At 41.1% G+C, this 25,099-nt stretch overlaps 1 protein-coding gene across 1 annotated transcript; it reads left to right on the plus strand.

Annotated features, from left to right (window-relative positions):
- The first annotated feature begins 2,188 nt into the window (after positions 1-2,188).
- LOC143641968 (sperm motility kinase 2B-like) lies at positions 2,189-3,542 on the plus strand. The gene is given in 2 exon segments (XM_077110066.1): positions 2,189-2,524; positions 2,526-3,542. Coding segments are annotated over 2 exon segments (1,353 nt in total).
- Positions 3,543-25,099: the final 21,557 nt, after the last annotated feature.

Raw genomic sequence — 25,099 nt, forward strand, 5'->3', positions numbered from 1 at the left:
TGCCCGTCTGGCATGCGTGCGGCCCGGGTTCGATCCTCAGCACCACATACAAACAAAGATGTTGTGTCTGCCAAAAACTAAGAAATAAAATATTTAAAAAAAAAAGAAAAAGAAAACACACTTGGAGTGATCTTTCACCACAAAGGACTCAAACTAGAAAACAGCAAGATAAAAAAAAATGTATTCAAAACCTTGGGAAAAAAGCACAAATCTCAAGAATCTATGGGCCAAGGAAGTTTAAAAGCAAATAAAATGGACACTGAACCTAATGAAAAACAACATCTAAAAATTGTTAGACCACATCTAAAGCAGTACTTGGAAATTAATACCATTAAAAACATATTAGAAATAAGAAAAAGGCACAAATTTTCATTTTTACAGCTGGGAAATATTGGGTAGTGGTAGGGGGATTATCTGGGTAGCAAATAAACCAAAATCAAGCAGAATAAACATCAAAGAACAGAGGTTAATTATATTAAAAATAGAAACAACAGAAGAAATCAGTGAGACAGAGCTTATGAGACAGAGCTGATTCTTTGAAAAGAATAATAGACTTCACAAATTTGTAATAACGCTGATAAAGGAAAGAATAGACAATTTTAAATATCAAGTATTACATGGAATATTAATTATGACAGACCCTGAGACATAAACAATGTAATAAAGAAATGGTGTTGCTGTGGTTTTGGTACAATAGCCTCCCCACAAAAGGATTCATGTATTGGCAGGTTGGTCCTTAGTGTGGTGATGATAGCCAATACTTAAGAGGTGAATCAAGTGAAAGGTTATTGGGTCAGTGAACATCAGGAATTTTCATAACCCTACCCACTAAGGATATGCACTTCCTTGACAAACCCGGGAGGTCATATGATGATATGGATTGATGTAGAAACAGCATAAAACAAATTTCAACACCTTTGGAAAAAACGTGGCAGAAAAATAGAAATAGAGTGTGTTATAGTTGAATTATATCTCTCAGTGCACTTGTTTAGATTCTAATCCCAACCCAGGAATAAGACCTTTTTTTCAGAAATGGCAATATTATGAGATAATTACCTAAAATGGGACCATAAGGAGTAGGACACGTTTTTGTTGAAAACAAAATTTGCGTTTTTATAGAAAGCAGGGCAAGCTGCTGGTTTGGTGTGACTCATGACCTTATAAGGACAGCAGGGTGAGCTGTTGGTCCAGTTGGCACTTTTGTCCATGTAAGGAAAGCAGGGAAGGCTGCTGATTCAGTAGAACTTGTGTTCTTCTAAGTGAGGGAAAGCTCCTGATTCACTCTGCCTTGTGTTCATGAATGATTATCTTCTCTCCTATATAATTGATTTTTACATGAAATATTTGAATTTCCCTTCATTTTAAGTTTGTCCTACAGGTATTACCATGGAGTTACTGTGTGCATTCTCTTTAACCTAAGATGGAAGAATAACCCTGGTGTGGATCTATATTCAGTAACACAAAATGCAGTTCTTTTACATCTCTACCCATCCCCCTCAGTTACTGGTATCAAAATGTAATGCATATGCATTGTAAGTAGGACTATATGGAGAATTTATGATCAACTTTTTCTCACTCTCATCCATACCAGTGTTTATACTATATTCTATGGTATCTTAAGGAAGAGAGCAATTTTGTTATAGTATCACCATGTGAATGAGGTGGCACCATCTTTTTGACACCAGTTATTCTAGGTTTGAAAAAAAATTGAATACCTTGAGTGTAGATACATTGTGGTCTTCAAAGCAAAAAATTATTACAGAATTTTAGACTGAAAATAAAAGGTATGTTAAAGTTCCATAGAAATTTTAATTTCTAAACAAGTAAATGTCTCATAACCCACTAAAGCAAAGAAAAAAAAAAAACCTGAAGACTTTCCTTATTCCTATTCTGAAAACAGAAAGAGCTCTGGAGGCTCAAAAGTGAGAGGACCACTAGGGCTTATGGCGAGGTATGACTGGGTGATTGCTTGCTTTGATGTCACAAGGAGCCATTATGAGAAAGTTTCAAAGAGTAAGATATATGAGAAAGTGACTGTGGTAGTTTTTGTCCACAAGTACAGGAAGCTCTTGGTGGTGACCTGTCGGATACCCAGATAGTGTGTTTAGTGGTTGGTGGTTGGCTTTTTTGATACTGTTTTATTCTGTTATTTTTTGGGCTAGCATCCTTAGTGGTAGTTCTGCTGAGGATGCATAGTCAGAACATTCAGATGCCTAGCTCCTGCAAGAAGAAAATGGTCAAGGACCACTATGAATTTCTAGGGGTCATTGGGCAAAACATATTTAGCCAGATAAAACTAGCTCGCCATCACCTCACTGGGGCAGAAGTGGCAGTCAAAGTGGTGTGTAAAAGTGAGAAGAATATCCAGGTACTCTCAGAACCAAATATTATGAGGAGCCTAGATCATCCGAATATCATTCAATTATTTCAGATCATTGAAACTCAGAGAAATATTTACATCATAATGGAATACACAGATGGGGGACAGTTATTTGGCCATATTCCACCAGGTGGCATGCAGGAGGGAAACGGCCCGCAGATTTTTCAAACAGGTGGTGGGTGCCTTGGACTACTGCCACAACAAGGGAATTGTGCACCGAGACCTTAAGCCAGAGAACGTCATGGTGGATGCCAGAGGCAACATAAAACTTATTGACTTTGGCCTCAGCACCTGGTTTACCTCTGGCCAAAATCTCAGCCACTTCTGGGGCACTCTCTCACATCTTGCCCCCGAAGTGGTCCTGAGGCAAGCACATGAGGGCCCCCAAGTTGACATCTGGAGCCTGGGCATCATGCTATATTTTTTGTTGACTGGGACCCGCCCTTTTGTGGGGCGCACCACTCAGGATTTACTGAGGCAGATCGTGCTTGGAACATACAACATTCCTCACCATGTTCCAGTGGAGGCACGTCGACTTATCCATCAAATACTGACCCTGAACCCCAGGAAACGGCCCACAGCCAAGCAAATTCTTCAGCACCCATGGCTGACACAGGGTGAGCAGTATGTACCCCAGCATTTTACTGAGGCACTCACCAAACATCCAGACCCAGAAATAATGACCATTCTGTGTGATCTGGGTTATGATCCATACAAGACCTGGGTGTCTCTGGGCACTAGGAAATTCAATACAGCCATGGCGACATACCTTATATTAAAGCACCAGAAAAGCCAGGGGCCAGGCTGCATGTTCCAGGGGAAGCCTGTGCCTCCAAGGGTTAAGCCTCACTCATGCCCCATGGATCTTTCCCATTTCACTGGCATCACCAAAAGGAGTCTTAGCGAGCCTGTGCTTCCCACCTTCCCCATGCCTCAGCTGCCTGAGGAGGCCAAAAGGGCAGGGAAAAAGGCTATGAGAAGGGCCGGCCTTCTGGCCATTTATCTCCACTTCCTGACTACAAGGACCACGGTGCCTGATATACCCACCCAGTCTGACTCTGGGCAACAGCATGCCAAGAGGAAGCACTGGAAGTGGGTGGTTAGGTGGTTAGGTTTCTTGTGTCCAAAAACTGTGCTGCTGCATACCATGTGTCAGCAATAAGGTGGCTCTAATGTAAGGGGGAAGAAATATTCCAGATGCCTAATAAGTGTGGCTCTGATGAAGTGGAGAGGTAAAACCAGAGAGCTAAAATAGTGGACAGCCAGAAGACATGATCAGTTGACCCTGACATCTCAGCCTGGGCATGAGTCATATGGACTCTGAAGACCTGCAGAAGCTAAATCTGAAAACTACCTTAGGTTCCTCTGCATAGGTTCTGGCTGACAGTACTTTGTTCCACCAGGGACATCAGGAGTTTTCTCTACCACATCCTGATAAAGACATGAGATGTTGGAAGACACAAATGAACTGTGGGCAAGTCTAAGCCATCTCTATCGGCAATGTGCCCCTTAGAGAATTCTGTGTAGTCTCAGCTGAGACTGCTTCACTGACTGCAAAAATCATGGTCAGAGATTCTGTGACATATAGGCCTCATGAACCCATGCAGGAGCCAGGGCCCAGAGTAGGCCCAGGTCCATCCTGCCATTGGCAGAGCCCCGCCTGAAATCAGGCCTGGCCAATATCCACCTTGCTGACTACCTCAGGAGCTAGGTCCCAGGGTGGGCCAGGGTTCGTCATGCCACAAGTAGAACCCCACCAGAGCTCAGGACCACCTCCACCCACCAGCAGCGGGAGCCTGAGATCAGGCATGACCCTCACCTGCCTTGCTGACTTGCATGGCACTTGGTCCCAGGGTAGACCCGAGTCTTTTCCGCCACCAGCAAAAACACTCTGGAGCTCAGGACCAGCCAAAGATCGCCTCTTCCCAGCAGCAAACTCCAACCAGAGCTCAGGCCTGGCCCAGATCGCCTCACTCACCGGCGTGGAAGCCAGGGCACAAGGTAGGCTCAGGTCCATTGCACCACTGGCACAGGCCCGCTGGCAGACACACCTCAGAGCTCAAGCTCGGCCCAAATTCACCTCACTGAGCAGCACAGGATCCAGGGCCCAGGCCAGCCCTGGGTAAATCCCACCACTGGCAGAAACCTGCCAGAACTGAAGCCCAGCCCAGACACTCCTTGAGACATCCACTGGTGCTCAGACCCAAGGTAGCCCTGGGTCCATCCCAACACTGAAAGACCTCGCTAGAGGTCTGGACAGCCTCTGCCCACAGGTAGACACCTGCAGGAGCTCAGGTACGAGCAGGTTATGATTTGCCAACCCACACAGGATCCTGGGCCCAGGGTAGGCCCAGGTCCATCCCACAACCAGCAGAACCATGCTGGTTGAATGATCAGGAATGCCTCTGCCCACTAGCAGAACCCCTCCTGATCTCAAGGCTGGCCCAAATCCACCTTGCCATCAGTGTGGGAGCCAGGGCTCAGGGTAGGCCCATTCTTTCCTGCCACCAGCAGACCCCAGCCAGACTCAGGCCTGGCCCAGATCCACCTCGCTGAACAGCATGGGAGCCAGGGCCTAAGGTAGGCCAGTTTCCATCATGCCACCACCAAAGCCCTGCTGGAGCTCAAGACCACCTCCTCCCATCATCAGACTCCTGCCTGAGCTCATGCCTGGCCTGGATCTGCCTTGCTGACCTGTGCGTGAGCTCAGATACAGGGTAGGCCTGAATACATCTCCCGACCTCCAGACATCTGTCTGAGCTCAAGCCTGGCCAAGGACTTCCTCTGCCCAGTGGCACACCTCCACCAGAGCTCAGGCCCATCCCAGATCTGCCTTGTCCAGCTGCACAGGGATCCAGGGCCCAGGGTAGGCGTGGGTCATCACACCATTGGCAGAATTCTGCTGGAGCACAGGACAGCCTCCACTCACCTAACAGACCTTGCAGGAGCTGAGGCCCAGCACAGATCCACCTCCTTGACCTGAGTGGGAGCCAGGGTGCAGCTTAAACCAGGATGATCCTACCACCAGTAGATAACTGACAGATTCAGGCCTGACCCAAATCCAACTTACCCACCAGCATGGCATCCTGGTCCAAGGGCAGGCTTGTTTCCATAACATCACTGGCAGAACCCTCCTAGAACTCAGGACCACCACTGCCTGCCAGCAGACTCCAGGCCAGAGCTTAGTTATGATCCAGACCTGCCTTGCTGACCTGCATGGGACCTAAGTCCCACCGTAGGCCCAAGTCCATTCTGCCACCAGTAAAAGCACTCTGGAGCTTAGGCCCGGCCAAGGACTGCCTCTGCCCAGCAGCAGACCCCCACTGGAGCTCAGGCCTGGCCCAGATCCACCTCGCTGAGCAGCACAGAAGCCAGGGCACAAGGTAGGCCCAGGTCCATCGAGCCACTGGAAAAGCCCTGCTTGTGCTTGGGACCGCCACCACCCACCTGCAGAAAAACTTCTGAGCTCAGGTCAGGGCCAGATGCATCTCGCAGGGTGCAAGAGCCAGGGCCCAGAGAAGTCCCAGTACATCCTGCCAACAGCAGACACTGCTGGAGCTCAGGACTGAATCCTCCTGGAGGCAGAAACTGGCTGGAGATCAGTGCTGGTCCAGGACTGCCTCAGACCACAAGCAGATCCCTACCTGAGCTCAGAGGCAGCCCAGATCATTCTCACCAACCTTCCCTGTATCCAGAACACACTGTAAACCCAGGTCCCTCTCACCACTGTGAGACACTAGCCATAACTGAGGAGGAACCAGACCCGCCTGGATGACATCCACAGGAGCTTGGACCCAGAGTAGGCACTGGTCCATTTCACCACTGGCAGACCCTGCCAGAGCTCAGGACTGCCACCACCCATAAACAGACACCTGCTGAAGCTCTGGCCCTGCCCAGAATCTCCTATGGCCAGCTGCAGACCCACACGGGGCTCAGGCTTGTCCCAGATCCGCCTCCCTGACCTGCATGGGAGCCAGGTCCCCAGGATAGGCCCGAGTCCATTCTGCCACCAACAAAAACACTCTGGAGCTCAGGCCCAGCCAAGGAGCTCCTTCACGCAGTGGCAAACCCCCACTGGAGCACAAGCCTGGCCCAGATCCACCTCACTGACCAGCGCGGAAACCAGGGCACAAGGTAGGCCCAAGTCCATCACACCACTGACATAGGCCCGCTGGAGCTCAAGACTTCTCAGGACTCACATACCAGAGCTCAAGCCTGGCCCAGATCCACCTCACCCACCAGTGCAGGAGCCAGGACCCTGGGAAGCCCCGGATACATCCAGCTAACAGGAGACACTGCTGGAGCTCAGGACTGCCTCCACCCAGGGGCAGAAACCAACCAAGCTCAGGCCTGCCCAGGACTGCCTCCTCTCATAAGCAGATCCCCACCTGAGCTCAGATGAGCCCAGATCAGCTTCACAAAGTTGCACAAGAAGCCAGGCCCCACTATAAGCCCAGGTCCATCCCACCACTGTCAGACACAAGCCAGAACTGAGGCCGGACCAGACCTGCCTGGACGACATCCATAGGAGCTTTGACACAGGGTAGGCACAGGTCCATCCTGCCACTGGCAGACCCTACCAGAGCTCAGGAGCACCTGCACCCACAAGCAGATACCCGCCAGACTTCAGGCTCTGCCCAGAGTCACCTCATTGCCAAGGAGGTAGGCAGGGACCAGGATAGGACAGGATACATCTTGCCACAGGAGAGCCCCACTGGAGCTCAGGACCACTACTGCCCACCAGCAGACACACACCAGAACTCAGGCCTGGCCAGATCCACCTTGCCAACCAAGGAGGGAGGCAGGGACCAGGGAAGGCTGGAGTCCATTTTTCTGCCAATAGATTCCTGCTGGAGCTCAGGACAGACCACCTCTGCACAGAGGCAGACACACCTGGAGGTCAGGCCAGGCACAGATCCACCTTTTTGACCAAGGAGGAAGGCAGAAACCAGAATAGGCCCTGGTCTATCCCCAAACCTGCAAACCCCCTTTGGAGCTCAGTGCTGCCCCCACCCACCAGCAGACTCCCTCCTGAGCTCTGGCCTGGTCCACACCCACCTTGCTGACCTGCACAGCAACTCAGGCCCAAGGTAGGCCAAAGTCTATCTATCCCAATACTGGCCAAAACCTGCTGAAGCTGAGGCCTGGCCCAGATGTATCTAGCTTACCTGCATGGGAGCCAGGGCCCAGGGTAAGCCAGGGTCTATCCTGCCACAGGCAGACACTGGCTAGAGCTAAGCTCCAGCCCAGATCTGCCTCACTGACATATATAGGAGTTTCAGACCCAGGGTATGCCAGGGTCCATCCTGCCACTCGCAGATCCCCCAGAATTCAGGACTGTCCCTGCAGACACCCGTGAGCTCAGGCCCAGCCCAGGACCTCCTATGGCTGGCTACAGATCCACACCATAACTCAGATCTACCTCACTGGCCTTCATGGGTGCCAAGGCCAAGAGTAGACCAGGGCCATCTGGCCACAGGCAGAGCCCTGCTAGAGCTAATGAGCACCACCACCTACTGGCAGTAACATGCCAGAGCTGAAGCCCAGCCTAGATATGCTTTGCTGAACTGGGCCGGATTCAGGACATATGGTAGACCTGGGTCCATCATGCTACTGTGGAACCCCTGCAGAAACTCAGCCCTGGCCCAAGTCTACCTCACTACCAGCGCATGAGCCAGGGCCCAGAGTAAGCCACTTTCAGAGTCCCATCAGAGCTCAGGGCCACAACTGCACACCAGCAGACACCCGCCTGAGCTGAGGGCCAATCCAGACCCACCTTGCTGGATCCAGGTCCCAGGGTAGGTTTCAGTCCATCCCTTCACTGGCAGATGAGGGAGCCACTCTGGAAATACTCACCCTTAAGTCCTGAGCAAGAGATACTGAACAATTATTGTGCCCCACAATAACTTGGGCTTTACCTCTGCTCGGATAATGAGAAATGGCTCCATGAGTAGATGTTACCCAGTGGGGTTGAGTTACACTCACCAGTTCCTTTGTAATGTTACCCTTTGCCCTTTTTCAGATAGAATGTTCTAAAACACAGCGTTCCCCCAAAATAGCCAGCTCCAGAATGCGTGCCCCCTATGTCTAATGTGATTTCTCTTTCCACCCTTGTGGGAGCCTGAGGCTAGGAGCCAGGGAAGCTGTCCTGAAGCTTATACAAACATATTCTGTATCTATGTGGTATTTTGTTTCACCCCAAATCCACACAAGTGACATCAGTTCAGTTGTCTGCTCTGGACGCACAGCAGATTGGTGCCTGAAGAGGGGCATTCGGTGTGAATTTGGCGGGTTGACTTTGGTTAAGCATGCTTAGAAAATTCACAGTATCATGGATTGGGTTGTGAGAGAAACCAGGTTGCAGATGGAGAGTAAGGGATGCTAACTGTAACATGGGGAATTCATAGGCTTTAGAGAGAGAACTCTACTTCATGATCCTGGAGACATTAATTAATCATATGCGAAAACAGATCAAGAGAGGGCCCACCTCACTCAATTCCTAAAAAATATTCAAGGATGTCTGTCCATGATTGTGTGAGAAAGAATTGCCTAATTTGCATACTTGGGAGAGTGCAGGTAGAAAATGGTTTAGAAGTTGCTGCTCCACTAAACTACCTAGAAGTACAATAGGGAATATTCAGAAAGACTGGACTGCCTGAGAAATGTGTCTTTTCGCAGACAGAGAAGAAGACCACTGGTCTTCCATGTTGGAAGGACTGCAGAATGCAATTAGGACCTTTGAACATAGCCTTGTGCCACTCTCAGATGAATTTTTCTGTCTGTAGCTTGGTTAAAAAGGCGGAGTCAAGTCACACCCAGTCTGTAGCTCCTAAACCTCAGACAGAACGCTTAAGGCCAGACCTAAGACTATTTAAATTACAGAAAATGGGGCAGAGAGAGCTCTTCACTAGAGTGTCAGCAAAATTTGTTGATAGGGGCATGTGCTAGAGAAGGAACTAGCCAGATGGTGTTTCAGGAAGGGAAATCCAAGATGGAAGGGAATAAAACCACCTGGTAAAATCCCAGAGACCAAGCTGCAGTATTCAGAGGATTCCCAGTCTGATGGAGATAGTGAGGTGGGAATGGATTTTAGTGATCTGTGGTTGGGTGGTCTTGCTTCCACCATTTGGATATGACTCTTCCCATCCAGAACAAAGGTTAGCCTGGCTCCAGCAGGCATGGCAGAAGTGGTTCCATTCCGTCTTTGCTGCCATGGTGAAGCCAGAGGTGGGGCCTGCAGTGCCCTGACAGACAGTAGGGGCGTTCCAGTTTACACTGGAAGAGGAGTCCAGGGCTTACAGTAAGATGTCATCAAGCCTCTCACAGCCCAGCTGGTCTGGCATTACTATCCTTCTAGGATGTTTCTGTGCCAGGGGCCAAGAATTTGGGACTCTCTGATCAGTCATGAGAATAGTTTTAACTCCTGAAATGAGCCCATGACAAATCCCTACAGGGATTCACAGTCTGCTACCACAAAATACCATAGGATGAAGCAATTTAAATACCATGGGATGAAGCAATTTAACTCCAAGAGGGATTCAGGTATTACCAGGTGTTATTGATTCAAATTATGAAGAAGTGATTAAGCTTATAGTTCAAATGAATTGTGTTATTCAGCTTTCTCCAAGGGATGTGGTAGCACAATTAATATTCTTGCCTTGTTGCTCTACAAAAGACCTGGGTGAGAACCCCAGTTCTGGGTCCCCAGACTGGGTATATTGGGGTCAATTGGTTAGAAAGGAGCACACTCTGTTGGATCTTAAAATCTACCATAAAAATTTCAGAAGTGTGCTTGATATGGGAGCAGACAAGTCAGTTATGTCTGCTAGGTACTGGCCAAAGAAGTAGCCTTTACACATTGCACCTGCCAGCTTAGAAGGGATTGGTCAAATTTCTCAACCTGCACAGAGTGCTCAATATCTTTAATGGGAGGATAAAGACAGTAATACTGGAGTCTTTAAACCCTATATCCTAGACACTTCGGAGTACATTTATGGGGTCAAGATATTCTAAGCAGCTTGGGTTTGTTATTGATAACTCCAAACTCAATTGTGTCATCTCAGGGACTTAATCAAAAATTTATTTCTCTTAGGAAATTTGAAGGGAATTCACATGAAGGGTATTTACTTATAACCCTGTCTCCCCAGTGAAGACTAGTTAATTTACCCAGTCAAAATTTTTGGCAAGGATACTGATTTTCTTCCTGGCCCAAAAAACAGCAGAAAAGATTGACTGGCTTACAGAGAGCCATTTTGGGTTTGTTAGTGGCCCTTAACAGGGGAGAAACTTAAAAGCCAATATGTTGATCCAGGAACAACTTCAAGCTGGCCATATAGAACCGACTTTTAGGGGAATATACAGATTTTTTAATTAAGTCTAGTAAATGGAGGTGTTGAAAGATCTCAGGGAAATTAATCATGTTATCAAGCCCATTGCAGTTTTACAATCAGAACTCTTTTCTCCTATAGCCAATCCTTTAGATTAACATCTAATGTTGATAGGATCTAATTTTTTTTTACTATGCCTTTACATCCAGATGATTGTAAAAAATTTGCTTTTAGTGTCCCAGCAATAAGTTTTAAAGAACCAGTTAAGAGATATTGCTGGAAGGTGTTACTTCAGGGTATGTGTAATAGTCCAACTTTGTCAAAATTTTGTTTTGACAAAACTATCAGCACAGACTATTAGGCCTTTAAGGGAAAAATTCCCTGATGCATATATTATTTATTTTATGGATGGTATACTTTTCACTCAGGCTACTCCATATATACTTTTAAAAGTTTCTGCTCAATTAAAAAATTCAATTACTGCAATGGGTTTGTGCATAGCACCTGAAAAGTTACAAAAAAAAAACCATATCCTTTTTGGTATCTAGGTAATATAATAGAAGGATGCACAACTCATCCTCAAAACTTACAAATAAGAGTCAAAAGATTATACACCCTTAATAATTTTCAAAAATTATTAGTTTATATTAATTAGCTGAGACCATTCTTAAAACTAACTACTACAGATTTAAATCCTTTGTTTCAGATGTTACAGGGGGACCGTTTTATGACTTCTCTTCCTCAGCTCACAACAGAAGCAAGAATGGCCTTATGGAAGGTTGAATTTGTTATTTAAAATGCACAGCTTACCAGAGTTAACCCACAGGAGCCTATATATTAATATGTCCCACTTCTCATGCTCCTACAGGAGCAATATGGCAATCATTGGAAATTATTGAATGGCTCCACTTAGCTCATTCTCCTCAAGAGCCATTGACTCCTTTTCATGATTTTGTTGCTCAGTTGCTCAGTATTAAAGGCAGAACAGGAATTTTACAGCCAGTTGGATCAGAACCTAATATTGTTATTATCCCTTATTCTACTCAACAGAATGATTGGCATTTCCAAACTTCTAATACTTGGCAAGTAGCTTTTGCTAATTTTCCTGGTCAGATAGAAAGTTGTTAGCCTTTTGATAAAATTATTCAATTTGCATTAATAACTACACTTAGTTTTCCAAATATTGTGTGTGCTCAACCAGTAGTTGGGGCACTATCAGTGTTTGCTGATGGGTCAAGTTCAGGTAAAGCAGGTTTTTATAGCCATGCTCATACAGAGGTAATAATACAAACACTGTATACTTCTGCACAATGAGCAGAACTTCAGGCTCTCAATTGTGCTTTAAGTCATTTTACAAATGAACCAATTAATATTCATTTTGATATTTTATATGCAGTTGGAGTTACAAAAATGTTGGAACATCAACTATTGGATACACACCATCACAAGAGTTATTCAATTTTTTTCATACTTTTCAGAAGACAGCTCAAATATATCCACATCCATGTTGTATAGGCCATATATGAGCCCACACTTCTCTCAGGGCCTTTAACATCAGGTACTGATAAGGTTGATAAGCTGGTTGCTATTTGTCAGCAAATATCTTTGTATGACTATGAACACACTTTGTATACTTTAAATCATTAAAATGCTTCTAGTTTGCATTAAAAAAAATAATGTTATTAGAGAGCAAGCTCATCAAATTGTACATCAATGCCCACAATATGTTATACACATTCCATCTTTACTATCTGGGGTAAATCTCCATGGGTTATGACCAAATCAGTTATAGCAAATGGATATAACCCACATTCCTCAATTTGGCAGACAATGTTATGTACATGTAATTGTGGATACTTATTCCAGATTTATCTTTGCCACAGTCCATATACAAGAAAATACTCAACATGTTATTTCTCATTGCCTAGCTGCTTTTGTAGTACTCGAATGTCCTTTGCATATTAAAACTGATTATGCACCAACTTATACTACCTCTTCTTTTTAGCAGTTTTGCCAACATTTTTGTATTGACCATAAAACAGGTCAAGCCATTGTAGAACAAGCTCATTTATAAGTTAAGCTACAATTACAAAAAAGAGAAAAAAAAAACAGAAATAACCTTAATCATGCCTTGTTTGTTTTAAATTTTCTAAACTGTGACTCAGAAGGTTGCACGATAGCTGAGTGGCACACGTCTTCCACAGCAACAGGTCCTTCAGGCCAAGTTTGGTGGAAAGATTTACAAACAGGTCAATGGAAAGCATCAGATCCAGTGATAATGTGGGGTAGAGGTCATTCTTATATTATCCCAGAAGGTGCATTTCATCCTACTTGGGTACCTGAACATGCCATCAGACATGGAGGACCCAGAGCCAAAGTTCAGATGACTGAGGATTGATCTAGGGATATCAGGCCTGACTCACAGCTAGAAGAGGAAGTTCCAAAGGATGCGGGGAAAGAAGATGGCCCAGAGAGACCCAACGGTGTAGCTACCCTCATGGAAGGTGTTGAAGAATCTGTTGCTGCAGGTTGAGCAGATGATCCAGCAGCAAGGAAGAACTAAGTCTCCAGCTATGATGCTTGTAGCAATACTAACTCTGTTGAGCTTCCAGGTAACTGGGACACAGGGAGAAACTTATTGGACATATTTCCCAGATCCACCTTTAGAACCCAGTGGTATGGACTGGATAATCCATCCCAGCATTTACTAATAATTCATATGTGATGGGAGGTTTTATAGATACCCATATTACTCCCATCCATGTGATTGAATTTATTGTGGCTATCATGATTATTTACCTAAGTGTTGGCCCTGTGATAAAAATGCTAGCTATCTAAAGGTGTCCTTTGAAGAAAAGACAGCTATTTGTGGGCCTAGACCAGCTAATTGTACCTCAGGGACTCAAAGCTGTATATTACAACAGTTATAAAAATGGGACTCTCATAACAAGCCAGTCATTTCAGCAGAACATCCACTAATACCACACTGTCCTAACCATTCTGCAGTAGAAATTGGCATATTCCCTAAATAGATGGATTGTATAAATACTTTGCCAATACAGCATAAAGTGTCTATTTTAGACTGGTCTTCTAGGATTAACAAAAAGCAATTATATAAGGGTGTTGCCATGACCCCTGAAGAATTTGTTAGTAACATCTTGACCTTCATTGAAGGTGGTATCCAGAAAGATGTTTGGCACTTGAGTGCAGCCTCAGAATTTTTATATTATTGACAAGACTTTACCTGACTTTGTAGGCAGAAGTTGTAATGAAGGTGTGTTCAATCTGATTATGTTTTAATTACTGGGGATGTGAAAGTCAAAAGAAAAGATGATAAATATATTGTAGCCTATAATAAATATAATTCAACTAATTTTGTCACCAGATATAATAGAGGGAAGGGAACACTAATACTTCACCAGCTCTCGTTTGTCTTATTGCCAGCTACTATCTCAGAATCATGTATGCTGATGCTGGTTTTCAAATCTTACAACAAATACATGCCCAGACTAGATCTAAGCAAGCTCTTGGACTCATAATACTTGGAGTGGCTACCTTAGTTTCATTTATTGCTTCCATGGTCAGCGCTTTGGTGGCCATATCTCAAAATATTTAGCATGCAAATTTTCTTAATAATTTGGCTCAGAAAACTTCCAAAGTTCTTCATAATCAGATAAATATTGATGAAAGGATTGAAACTAAGCTAAATGCCTTAGAAGTTACTGTCATAATTATTGGTGACAAGCTTTCAGCTTTTAAAGCCCAAGGAAAGACTTAAATGTCATGTTGATTATAAATATGTGTGTGTTACTGCTCCCAAATACAATGCTTCCCAGTGGGATTGTGAGATGGTTAAAAAACATTTATTATGTATTTGAAGATCAATAATGACAGCTTGGATCTTTTGGAGTATATCATGTTTGTATATCATATTCAAGATATACAAAAAAGTAAGATTGATTTTTTGGATACTATCTCTTTAGCTGATCAACTACTTCAAGAGTTAAATGGAAACATACCTATACATTCTGCATGGTATATTATTGGACTGTTCCCTTGCTATTAATCCTCTCTTGTATTTTAATCATAGGATGTCATGCCTTCAGAAAAAGAATTTGAGAACTCAAGATAGAGACACATCACCTACTTTTTCAAAGAAAGAAGAAGGAATATATTGGAAGCCACTCCAGAATTACACACCATTAAGTCCTGAACAAGAGATACTGAATAATTATTGTGCCCCACAATAACTTGGGTTTTACCTTCACTCAGATAATGATGCATGGCTCCAGCAGTAGGCATTAACTTGTGGGTTTGAGTTACACTCACCTGTTCCTTTGTAATCCTATCCCTTACCCTTTTTTGGATAGAATGTTCTAAGAATCCCCCAATAAAAGAACAGCATCCCCCAATAAAAGACACCTACAGAATATGCACCCCTCCTTTCTCGTCAGACTCTCATGAATTTATCTAGGCCCCTTGTGAGACCTGTGGCCAGGATCTGGGAAAGCCATCCTGAAGTTTATAAAAAGATATTTCATGTCTTTGAGGTATTTTGTGTCACCCCAAATTCACATGAGTGATTTATGTTCAGTTGTCTGTGCTGGAAAGGACAGCAGGCAGATCCCCTCCAAAGCTCAGAATTTCCCCCCATCCATCAGCAGATACCCACTGGAGATGAGGCCCAGCTCAGACCTGTCTTGCTGACCTATGAGGGAGTCAGGACCCAGGGTAGGCCTAGGTCCATCCAACCACTGGCAGACCCCTACTGGAACACAGAGGCCTGGCCAAGGACTACCTTTGCCAACTGGCAGACCCCCACAAAAGCTCAGGTTTGAACCAGACCCACCTCATTAACCTGTGTGGGAGCTTGGGCCAGGGTAGGCCCAGGTCCATCCCACCCCTGGCAGAGCCCTTCTGGAGCTCAGGCCTGGCCAAGGACCACCTCCACCCAACAGCAGACTCTCACTGGAGCCCAGGACTGCTTCCACCCACCAGTATACTCCCACTGGAGCTCAGATCTGGCCCAGATCTGCCTCACCAACCAGTGCAGGGACCAGGGCCAAGGGTAGGCCCAAGTCCATCCGGCCACTGGAAGGGACTTGCTGAAGCTCAGGACCACCTCTTTCCACCAGCAGACACCCACTGTAGCTGAGGCCCTGCCCAGACTCCCCTCACTAGCCTGCCAGGAGCTTGGGCCCAGGGTTGGCCTGAATCCATCCCACCACCAGCGGACACTTGCCGGAGTTCAGGAACTGCCCAAGTCTGCCTCCACCCACTTTGAGAGAACTCAAGATAGCAAACACATCACCTACTTTTTCAAATATTACTTTAAGATCCCCTTCCAGACCCCTGCTGGAGCTCAGGCCCAGCCCAGATCTGCCTCACCAACCTACATGAGCCAGAACCCAGGGTAGGCCTTGGTTGGCCATCTCATCACCACCAAGGACCTACTTCTAACCCACTTCCATCTTGAGAGACTGCAGCCATCCTCATGGTCTTCCCCATCCAGTATCCCTGGGACAACAGACACAGCCTAGAAGCCACTACATCTTGAAGCAGGCCTCTCAAAACCAGTGTAAGGCCCACACTCCAGCCCCATCTCTGAAAGACATTGCATCCATCTTGGGGCACCTCCACTGCTATATTGTTTCTTCTTGGTATTGCCACCACCCCCTATAGTTGCAGTAGCATCCATCCTGGGACACTGGCAGGGTCTAGAAGTCTAACATACACCAAGCTCTGAAAGAAAATACATGCCAAGAATCTTATATCCAGCAAAGTTAAGCTTCAGATTTGCTGGTAAAATAAAGACCTTCTGCCGCAGTCCGGCTGCAGCAAAATAACCAGGGAGTGACGAACAACTTGTGTAGATTGATACAGCAGGAGTAGGAGCCGTTTATTGTAGGACAGGAGGGGTATTTATACATTCCACACTGCTTATCTTAATTAACATAAACTCGATACAGCAGTCAACCAATAAGAAATCTCCACACTTAATGGCTCGCTGGTGTTACTTCACAAACCACTCCCCATGGCAAAATACCAGGTGCCATCCTGACTTGTTTACAGACTAACATTTGCCAGGCACCATCCTGACTTGTTTACAGACTCTAACAACCTTCCATGATAAACAAAAGTTAAAAGAATTTACAATAAGAAAGCCTGCACTTTGGAACATCCTTGGCAGAATATTCCATAAGGAGAAAATTAAAAAAGAAACAAAAATCAGGAAAGGGCGGTACTAAACTAAAGGAAAAAACAAAGGTAAAACCACATCAAGTTTAAAAACAAAAATAAACAAAAATGACCTGGAATACAAACCACATATCTATATTAACGATGAATGTTAATGTCCTATTCTCATCAATAAAAAGACAGACTGGAAGATCAGATTTAAAAAAAAAAAGACCCAACAATATGCCGCCTTCAATTGCATTCATTTCAGCTCTGATTTTAATTATTTTCTGTCTTCTCATAGGAAAAGACATCTACAGACTGAAAGTGAAAAGTTGGGAAAAAAATCATACCACTCAAATGGACTGCAAATTAGGGGTTTCCATCTTTATGTCAAATAAAGTAGACTTCAAGCCAAAGTTAATCAAAAGGGATAAAGAGGATTATTTCATATTGCTTAAGAGAATAATTCATCAACAAGACATAACAATAATAATAAATATATAATGCCCCCAACAAAGGAACATCTATGTTCATCAAACAAACTCTTCTTAAGTATAAGAGTCAAATAGACCATAACACAATAATTCTGAGTGACTTTAACACACCTCTTTCATCACTGGATAGATCTTTCAACCAAAAGCTGAACAAAGAAACTATAGAATTCAATAATCAAATAACTCAGATGAAACTGACATATATAGAATATTTCATCCTTCAACTAGCACATACACTTTCTTCTCAGAAACACATGGATCCTCATCTAAAATAGACTATACATTATTCCAGAAAGGAAATATCAGCAAGTATATAAAAGTAGAGATACTACCCTGCATTCTGTCAGATCAAAATGGAATAAAATTAGAAATAAATGACAAAATAAAAAATAAAATCTACTTCAACAACTGGAGACTAAATAATATGCTACTGAGTGAATAATGGGTTGCAAAGGACATCAAGGAGGAGATTTAAAAAATTTGTGGAGGTGAATGAAAACACAGATATAATGTATCAGAATCTCTGGTCACCAAGAAGGCAGTGATAAGAGGAAAGTTCATTGCATGGAGTTCATTCCTTAAAAGCAAAAGTCAACAAATAAATGACTTAAAATTATACCTCATAGCCCTAGAAAAAGAAAAACAAATCAACACTAAAAGCAATAGAAGACAGGAAATAATATAAGAGCTGAAATCAATGCAATTAAAACAGAAGAAACAATTGAAAAAATTGACAAAACAAAAAGTTGTTTTTTTAAAAAAAATAAAATTGACAAGCTTGTAGCCATGTTAATGAAGACAAGGAGAGAGAAAACTCAAATTAATAACATATGATAAAAAAGAAAATATGACATCAGGCACTACAGAAATACAGAAGATAATTAGAAATTATTTTGAAAACTTGTATTCCAATAAAATAGAAAATATCGAAGGCATTAACAAATTTCTAGAGTCATAAGATTTACCCAAATTAAATAAGGATGATATACACAATCTAAACAGATCAATTTCAAGTAATGTAATAGAAGACACCATCAGAAGCCTACCAACTAAGAAAAACCCAGGACCAGATGGATACAAAGCTGAGTTCTACAAGATCTTTATCAAAGAACTAATACCAATACTCTTCAATTTGTTTCAGGAAATAGAAAAATAGGGAGCACTTCCATTCATTCTTTGAGGCCAAAACCATGCAAAGACACATCAAAGAAAGAAAACTTCAGTCAAATATCTTTTATGAATATAGATGCAAAAAATTCTCTATCAAATTCTGGCAAATCAAATACAAAAAACATATCAAAAAGATAGTGCACCATGATCAAAAGGGGTTCATCCCAGGGATCCAAAGTTTATTCAACATATGGAAATCAATAAATGTAATTCATCACATCAATAGACTTAAAATAAGAACCATATGCTTACCTCAATAGATGCAGAAAAAGCATTTGACAAAATACAGCACCCTTCATGTTCAAAACAATAGAAAAACTAGGGATAACAGGAACCTGCTTCAAAATCCTAAAGGCTATCTATGCTAAGCCCCAGACCAACATCATTCTAAATGGAAAAAAAAAATTAAAAGCATTCCCTCTAAAAACTGGAACAAGATAGTGATGCCCTCTTTCACTATTCCTACTTAACATAGCTCTTGAAATATTGGACAGAGCAATTAGACAGATGAAAGAAATTAAAGGGATATGAATAGGATGAAAAGAACTCAATTTAGCACTATTTGCCAACTATATGATTCTATACCAAGAACACCTAAGAAATTCCACCAGAAAATTCTAGGAATAGTAAATGAATTCAGAAAATTAGCAGGATATAAAATCAATACCCATAAATCAAAGCTATTTCTACATTTCAGTGACAAATCTTCTAAAAGGAAAATGAGAAAAACTACCCAATTTAAAATAGCTTCAAAAAAACCCTTGGGAATCAATTTAATGAAAGAGGTGAAAGATGTCTCCAATGAAAACTATAGAATGCTACAGAAAGAAATTAAAGGAGACCTTAGAATTTGGAAAGATCTACCTTGTTCTTGGAAAGGCAGAATTAATATTGTCAAAATGAACTATAGTGCTTCTGCAATTCCAATCAAAATACCTATGACATTCCTCAAAGTAATAGAAAAGGAAGTCATGAAATTCTTCTGGAATAGCTAAAGCAATCCTTAGCAAGAAGAGTGAAGCAGATGATATCACTATACCAGACCTTAAACTATAGTAAATAGCAATAGTAACAAAAACAGCATGAAATTGGCACCAAAATAGGCTTGTCAACCAATGGTACAGAATAGAGAATATAGAGAATAACCCATATAATTACAGTTATCTTATATTAGACAAAGGCACCAAAAATGTACGTTGGAGAAAAGATAGGCTCTTCAACAAATGGTGCTGGAAAAACTGGAAATCCATATGCAACAAAATGAAATAAAGACCCTGTCTCTCGCCATGCACAAAACTCAACTCAAAGTGGGTCAAGGACCTAGGAATTAAACCAAAGACACAATATCTATTAGAAGAAAAAGTAGGCTCAAATCTCCATCAAGTTGGATAAGACACCAACTTCCTTAATAAGACTCCTATACTGCAAGAATTAAAATCAAGAATTAATAAATGGGATGGATTCAAACTGAAAAGCTTCTTCTCAGCAAAATAAACAATCAGTGAGGTGAATAGAGAGCCTATAATTTGGGAACAAATTTTTACCACACACACACATCAGATAGAGCATGAATCTCTAGGATATATAAAGGACTCAAAAATCTTAACACCAAAAAAAAAAAAAAAAAAAAAACAAATAACCCATTCAATAAATGGGCCAATGAATTGAAAAGACATTTATTAGAAGAACATATACAATTCACAAATATATGAAAAAATGTTCAATACCTCTAGCAATAAAGAAATGCAAATCAAAACCGCTTTAAGATTTTATTTCATTCTAGTCAGAATGGAAGCTATTAGGAATACAAACAAAAATAAGTGTTGGCAGGAATGTGGAGGAAAAAGGCACATTCCATACAGGAAAAAAGGTACTGCAAATTGGTGCAGCCAATATGGAAAGCAGAATGGAGAATCTTTGGATGCCATTGAGTTTATTAGTTCATGACCTAAGTTTTAGGTGCCAGCCACCCAGGGGCAAAGAATTGTGGGCAGAAGCTGATGACTGCAATTGGGTTGTTCAAACTTTTGACCTCTGTTTTGTTTTAAAGTAATTTCTCACAACAAACTTCTTTGATATAAAAACCTATATAATAAATTTGGGAGCATGGTCATTGTCAATCTTCCCCAACAGAGGTAGCTGAACTTCCAGGTCCCATTTTCTCTTTTACTCTTTCTGTTTGTCTCGTTTCCAGTCATGTTGTCAGTCTGATTTTAGAAAACTGAGTAAACATTGGGCCATTCACAAAAATACTGTGTGCAAGGAAGGAAGAGTTGGGCCTGTGGACAGGGGCAGGCCTGCTGTAACAGTGGTCGGGTGCCTCACTACCTGCCATGCATAGTCTCCACTCAAAATCCATAAGGTGTCGAGATGTCAAACCATCTTAAGGAAGCAATTTAAATGAAAGCAAAGTGCACCAATGTGGATTTGCTCTTATATTTGAGTTCTATTAACACAGTTTTGTAAGGCAAATATACCGAAATGAAAACTTAAAAAAGGTCATCTTAGTCAAAGGGGATGGCTTGGTTAGATAGTTTTCTAGTATTTTGAGCTTATTGTGAATGGGAGAGTGCTCTTAATTTCATTTTCAGCAAATTTATTATTGGAATAATGGAAAGTAATTGATTTACAAGAGTTGATCTTATATAATGCTACTTGACTAATTTTTTTAAAAAAAAAACTCTAGAAATCTTCTGGTAAAGTTCTTTGTTTCTTTTTAATCAAGAATTGTGTGACCTGCAAACAAATATCATTTGACTTCTCTTTTATCTATTTGCCTCCCTTTCCTTTCCTGATTGTTTTGGCTTGATTTTAAAGGTCTATGTTGAATAGGAGTGGTGAGAGTGGACCTGCTTTTTTGTTCCTGCTTTTAGAGGAAATGCTTTCAGTTCCTCTCCATTCAATATGACGTTGGCATTTGGTTTGTCATTTATAGTTATGAGTTGGAGTTAAGTTCCTTGTGTCCCTAGTATCATTAGTGTTACAAAAATGAATCATGCTGGACTTTGTCAAATACATTTTCTGCTTCTATTGATGTAATCCTGTGACTCTTTTCCTGAACTCTATGTGGTGAATTCCATGTATTGATTTGTGTATATTGAATCAATCTTGTATCCCTAGGATAAAACCTACTTAATCTTGGTGCACTATCTTCTTAATTTTTTTGTATTATATTAATTTGAGGAGGATTGGCAACAGTTCTTCTTTAAAGGTCTAGTAGAACTCTACTACAAATCCATGTGGGGCTTTCTTTTTTGGAAGACTTTTAATAGCTGCTTCAATTTCATTACTTAATATTAGTGTATATATAGCTTGATGGATCTATTTGGGTAGCTTATAAGCCTCTAAAAATCATCCAATATATTGAAGAAATTCTAGGTTACTTGAGTATATTAAATTTCAAAATAAATTTTACTGATATTCTGAATTAATGTGACCATTTTCTTTTTGGATTCAAATTTTATTAATTTGTGTCTTTCTTTCTTTTAGTTACTTTTGACTAAGGGTTTATTAGTAATGTTCATTTTTCAAAAAATAAACTCTATGTTTCTATTAATCCTGTATTTTTTATCCTCAATTTTATTAAGCTTGGCTCTCATCTGATGTATTTCTTGTCTTCTACTAATTTTGAAATTAGTTTGATTTTCCTATTCTAAGGCCTTGAGATAAAGCATAATATTTTAAATTTGTGATCTATGTGTGTGTGTGTGTGTGTGTGTGTGTGTGTGTGTGTGTGTGATGGTGTGTGTGTGTGTGTGTGTGTGTGTGTGTATGTGTTAGCGACTTAGGGATTTAACCCAGGGGTACTTTACCACTGAGTTACATCCCCAGTCTTTTTTACTTTAATTTTTACTCTTAATTTTATTTTTTTAAATCCTGAGACAAGGTCTTTGTACATTGATTAAGACCTCACTCTGTTGCTGAGGCTGGCATTGAACTTGTAATCTTTCTGCCTTAACCCCATAATTTCCTGGAGTTACAGTCCTATTCAACTAAACCCTCCTGGGATATATTTCTAAATGTAAACATTCAATGTTATAAATTTTCCTCTTTCAATGGCTTTCGTACTGTCCTAGTACTTTTCATATATTGTAACACTGTTATCATTTGTTTTAACTTATTTATTTCTTATTTCTTTTATGATCTATTTTTTAAAGTCTATTTTAAGTCTTCATGTTTTATGTGGTTTCAATTATTTTTCTTGATTTTGAATTTCCTTATGAACCAATAGGATACATGAGGTAATATTGGGTTATTCTGTTTCTTTCTAAAAATTCCTTTGTTATATAGACTATGTCCTAATTTGGAAAAGATTCCATGAGCTGCTGAAAAGAAGAAAAAATTTACCTGTTTTTGTCAGAAATATTCTGTAGCTATCTACTTAGTTTGATTTACAGTATTATTTAAGTCTCCAATATCTTTATTGATATATTATGTTTGAATGATCTATTGGTCATAATGGTGTTCTGCAATCCCCAATTTATTTTATAGAGTTGTCCCCAGGATTTAATGTTAAAACTTGTTTTAAATGAAATCAGGTGCACTGATATTTAGTTCATCCACATGTATTTAATATTATTTTATCTTCTTGTGTGACTTTTTAAATTGGTATATAGTGACCTTCTTTGTTTCTTTTAATTATTTATATATTACATGGAATCTCTTTTGTTGGTTACAATAATAGCTACTCTTGCATTTTTTTGGACTTTCTTTGAGAGGAAATTTTTTTACATTCTTTTATCTTTAGTTTGTATCTTTGCCTGTGAGATAAATCTCTGATAAACAGTATATATTCTGAAACCATTCCCTCTAAAAGATATAACAAGAGAGGGATTCTCTATTTCAATACTTCTATTGAACATAGAATTTGAAATGCTAGCCAGAACATTTAGGCAAAAGAAAGAAATTAAAAGGATACAAATAGAAAAAGTAGAGCTCGATCTATCCCTATTTGCCAACTAAATGATCCTATACTTAGAAGAAAGAAAATGTCTCAAACTCATTAGAAAATTCAGGAAAGTAGCGGGATATAAAATTAACACCCCAAAACCATTTACATTCCTATACATCAATGATGAATGAGCTGAAAGAGAAATTAGGAAAACTATCTCATTCATAATAGCCTTAAAAATAAAGTACTTGGGAATCAATCTAACAAAGATGTGAACAACCTCTACAATGAAAACTATAGAACACTAAAGGAAGAAATTGAGGAAGACTTTAAAAGATGGAAAGATTTCCCATGCCTATACATGCCTGTATAGGAAGAATTAATATTGTCACAATGGCCATACTACCAAAAGTGCTATACAGATTTAATGCACTTGCATCTAAAAATTCCAATGAAATTCTTCATATAACTAGAGAAAAGACATTATAAAAATTCATTTGGAAAAATAATAGGCACACAGTAGTCAATGTAATCCTTAATGAGAAAAGTGAAGCAAGACACATCACAATATCAGACATTAATTATACTACAAAGCTATAATAACAAAGACAGCATAGTATTGGCAACAAAATAGGCAAGAATACCAATGAAACCAGAGACTAAATCACATAAATACAGTTACCTCATACTAGATAAAGTAACCACAAACATACTCTGGGGAAAAGATAACCTTTTCAATAAGTGGTGCACCTCAGATAGAGCAATAATCTCCAGGATACATAAACAACTCAAAAAAATTAACACAATAAACAATCCAATCAATAAGTAGGCAGTGTAACTGAATAGACATTTCACATAACAAGAAATACAAATGGACCTTAAGTACATGAAACAATGTTCAACATATCTAGAAATCAGAGAAAAGTTAATTAAAACTACACTGATACTCCAACTCACTTTGTTGAGAATAATAATTATCTAGAATACAAGCACCAATAAGTGCTAGTGAGGACGTGACAATTAGTGCTAATGAGGATGTGGTGAAAATGGTACAATCATACATTGCTGGTGCATCATACAAATTGGTGCAACCATTCTGGGAAGCAGTATAGAGATTCCTCAGAAAATTTCCTTTAAACAGATGAATGGATAAAGAAAATGTAGTCTATATACACAATGAAATATTAACCACAAAGAAGAATGAAATTATGGATTTTCCAGTAAATAGATGTAACTAGAGACCACCATGCTAAGTGAAATAAGCCAATCCCCCCAAAACAAAGGCCAAATGTTCTTGCCAATATGCAGATGCTCGCATACAATAAACCAAGGAGCAGGGTGGAGAAAAAAATTCATTGAATTATTCAAAGGGAATAAAGGGAATGGAAGGGGGATGGGAACACAAAAGAAGAATGAATTGGACATAATTTTCCTATGTGCACATATGAATATATGACCAGTGCAATTCCATAAAATGCACCACCTCCAGAATGTGAGTTTTTACTCCATGTATTATATGAAAATACTACTCTACAGTAATATATCTAAAAAGAAAAATAATTAAAATAAATAAGATACATTTTGTATTTTTAAAAAATATGCATTTTAAATCATTGAACGCCATGAAACAAATTGGCCAAAATAAGAATAGTTTAGC

Source organism: Callospermophilus lateralis, chromosome 1, assembly GCF_048772815.1.
Source record: "Callospermophilus lateralis isolate mCalLat2 chromosome 1, mCalLat2.hap1, whole genome shotgun sequence".
Taxonomy (NCBI): Eukaryota; Metazoa; Chordata; class Mammalia; order Rodentia; family Sciuridae; genus Callospermophilus; species Callospermophilus lateralis.